The sequence below is a fragment of the Anopheles moucheti genome, chromosome 2, assembly GCF_943734755.1.
Source record: "Anopheles moucheti chromosome 2, idAnoMoucSN_F20_07, whole genome shotgun sequence".
Taxonomy (NCBI): domain Eukaryota; kingdom Metazoa; phylum Arthropoda; class Insecta; order Diptera; family Culicidae; genus Anopheles; species Anopheles moucheti.
The window spans coordinates 9913987-9916696 of NC_069140.1; the positions used below are offsets into that span (position 1 = coordinate 9913987).

General features: G+C 43.7%; 2 protein-coding genes across 2 annotated transcripts; one reads left to right on the forward strand and one right to left on the reverse strand.

Moving 5' to 3' along the window:
• Positions 1-660: 660 nt before the first annotated feature.
• Positions 661-1581, forward strand: LOC128309848 (dnaJ homolog subfamily C member 30, mitochondrial). Its single transcript, XM_053046331.1, has one exon. The coding sequence runs from the start codon at positions 737-739 to the stop codon at positions 1454-1456; it is 720 nt and encodes a 239-aa protein (XP_052902291.1). The 5' UTR covers positions 661-736; the 3' UTR covers positions 1457-1581.
• LOC128309847 (probable 18S rRNA (guanine-N(7))-methyltransferase) lies at positions 1486-2675 on the reverse strand. Its single transcript, XM_053046329.1, has 3 exons — positions 2548-2675; positions 2068-2484; positions 1486-2005 (listed from the first exon to the last, which is right to left on the reverse strand). The coding sequence occupies exons 1-3, from the start codon at positions 2584-2586 to the stop codon at positions 1625-1627; spliced, it is 837 nt and encodes a 278-aa protein (XP_052902289.1). The 5' UTR covers positions 2587-2675; the 3' UTR covers positions 1486-1624.
• Between the last annotated feature and the right edge of the window lie 35 nt (positions 2676-2710).

Below are 2710 nucleotides of genomic sequence, written 5' to 3' on the forward strand. Positions count from 1 at the left end.
TTTCGTATGGAATTGCATAAGAAGTTGCGCGCCATCTTCCGCCATCTTGCTCGGCTGGTACCAGGTACCTCTTGTAAAACATGCTCTCCTGGTATTAGAAATCTGAAAACAGCTGGTATGTATCTGGCAGATCTAAAATCTATTTGATTCATTCATTATGTTTTTTAGGTTTTGATAAAACTCTCGATACATTTTAAATTTTAAATCCACTGAGTTTTACTCGAAAATATGCACATTAAGAAAAGAAGCAGAAAAGAAACTTCATGCTCAATACAAAATGTATGGAATACCCGGCTACGCTGGTTGCCAACTTACGTGGTAAAGTTTAAAATAAATCATAATAAAATACTTACTGCTTCTTGAAAATTACAATGTATACACCAAAAAATCTTAAATAAAAGGTTGGGAGGCTAATGAACATTTCAGGTCAATACAAGCAATGAATCAAAAGTAATTGCAGTTTAAAGTTGAAAAAATACCCGGGTATTCGGTTGCCTACTTGAACGTTAACAACTATGCGCCTACGCCGTAGTGCCAAATCTCTCTTGTGTGAACAGACTGTGACCTTGGGCGGCCTATCCGCGATGTTTATGCGATGTTTAAAACACAGCTGTCAAACAACAGTCCAGCGAACGTCAAATTACATAAACATGACATAATTTGTGGAAATTTATTGTTTTGGTGTGTTTTGAAAGTTGCGCAAAAGGTCTTGCGGTCCGGTTTGTAGTGTAGATAAATGAATAGAAAATGGTTAAAGTCGGTAGATGCATTTCCTAAAATGTTACCTTCCCGTCATCTACTGAACGGATGGCTCGGTCGAGCAATTCTGCTGAAATATTTCGGATCTCCGAAACGATGGATCAGCTGTTCCGTGACGTTCCGTAGAAGTCACTACGATTCGCTAGGCGTGACAGCGAACGCAACTCAGAACGATATTAAGCAGGCGTACTATAAGCTGTCCAAACTGTACCATCCGGACAAAAACAAGGGCAGCGAAATAGCGGCCGAAAAATTTCGGGATATCACTGCAGCGTACGAGGTCCTAGGGAACTACCGGTTGAGGAAGCTGTACGACAAAGGTATTCTGCATACGGCAGGTCGACAGTTTGCGAGCGAAGCAGCGACTGAGGCAGCAGAACACACTGAGGACGATGCTCAGACTCGGTTCTATAAGAAACGCATGACCAGGACCCATGCTCCGACGGCAACGGGACGAACTCCGATCTACGACTTCGACGAGTGGGCCCGTTGCCATTACGGGTCGAAGTTCGACCAAAAGATAAAGGCAGAGGAACGGTTCAAGAAAAAGGCTGAGCGAGAAGAGATTTTCAAAACCCGCCTGCAGCATGAGTACATCATATTCCCGCTGTTATTTTTTTGTGTAGTGTACTGTGTGATAGTGTTCCAAGAGGGTACTTACGATACTCCCAAACCGGTAACGAAAGATGAGCCTTGAAAAGGCCAAAGGGTATACAGTTTGTGTTAAACAGGAGTCATCGTATTATTTATCTGTACATATTTTAGAACAATAACAATATACAGAAGGCTCCTGTGCAACGAGAGTCGAAAGTCAACGCGTCAGCTAAGTTTCTTTGATTGATTTATGAAGATGATGATTTACTTTTCAAAACCGTCCACTTCGCTTCCTTGCCGTGAATCGTGAATCTCTGCGCGTTTCTTCACCATGCTCCCTTCGGCGTTCCTTCTTGGCCAATACCCATTCGCGGGACTTTTTCAGTGGTTTTCCCCGAGCTTTCTTCGCGTATTCCGCTTGCTTTCGATTGTATCCGATCTGTCCCGTACTTTCATCAGTTCCGAGAGCCACGGGAAGCTTAGCTACACCGCCAGTCATCAGCACTAGGAAGTATTTCTTCGCCTTCGTAGAGTTGGGATAATCCACTACAATACCACCGTAGAAGCCAGCTTTCATAGCTTGCGAAGTCACCAGCTCGATCTGATCTGCATTTTCAGGATAAAACTGAAATACCGCCCTGGCATTGCGAGTCTGCAGCAAACAAAAAGCGGCATAATTACAGGGAAACTACGAAAAACATCGGTACAACTTACCAAACACGAAAACAGGGTACTGAAGAACTGATACAACCGTTTCGGTGGAACGTGTGATTTTTTATCCGCATTACAAAGCCACTGTAGAGCCGAAATCGATACGGCACCATCAAATGTACCAGCTTTAAAAGGCATCCCTTCACCCATGTCACCGAGCAACAAATCACCCTCGACCTCACGATCAATTGCGACGTCCAGCATGTGGTTGGATATGTCGACCCCGATCCAAAAATGGCCCTGATCCTCGAGCACACTACCGGAAAGTCCAGAACCGCAACCGATATCGAGAATTAGTTGCGGAGAATCATCGTCCGGATCCAGTGCCAAAAGTTCGATGGCACGTTCACACATCTGTACCTGAATATCAATTATGCGTGTGTTGTTTGTATACTTTTTCGCTTCATCCTCGTTGTAGAACTGCAATGGTATGAATGAGATATGAAGTACATTAAAGAGATATGAATTAACTTTCTCACTCACAATCTCCGGTGGAGCGATGTGTTCAGGACGTCGAGACATTTTCACAAACTTCGGCAATGTTGTTCCTTTATTTTGGATGTGAAACGCATGTGGTTTGTTTAGAAAGATCGCACCGCACCAATGGCGTCTCATCGGTCATCGAAAAGTGACGTTCAACTTGAAA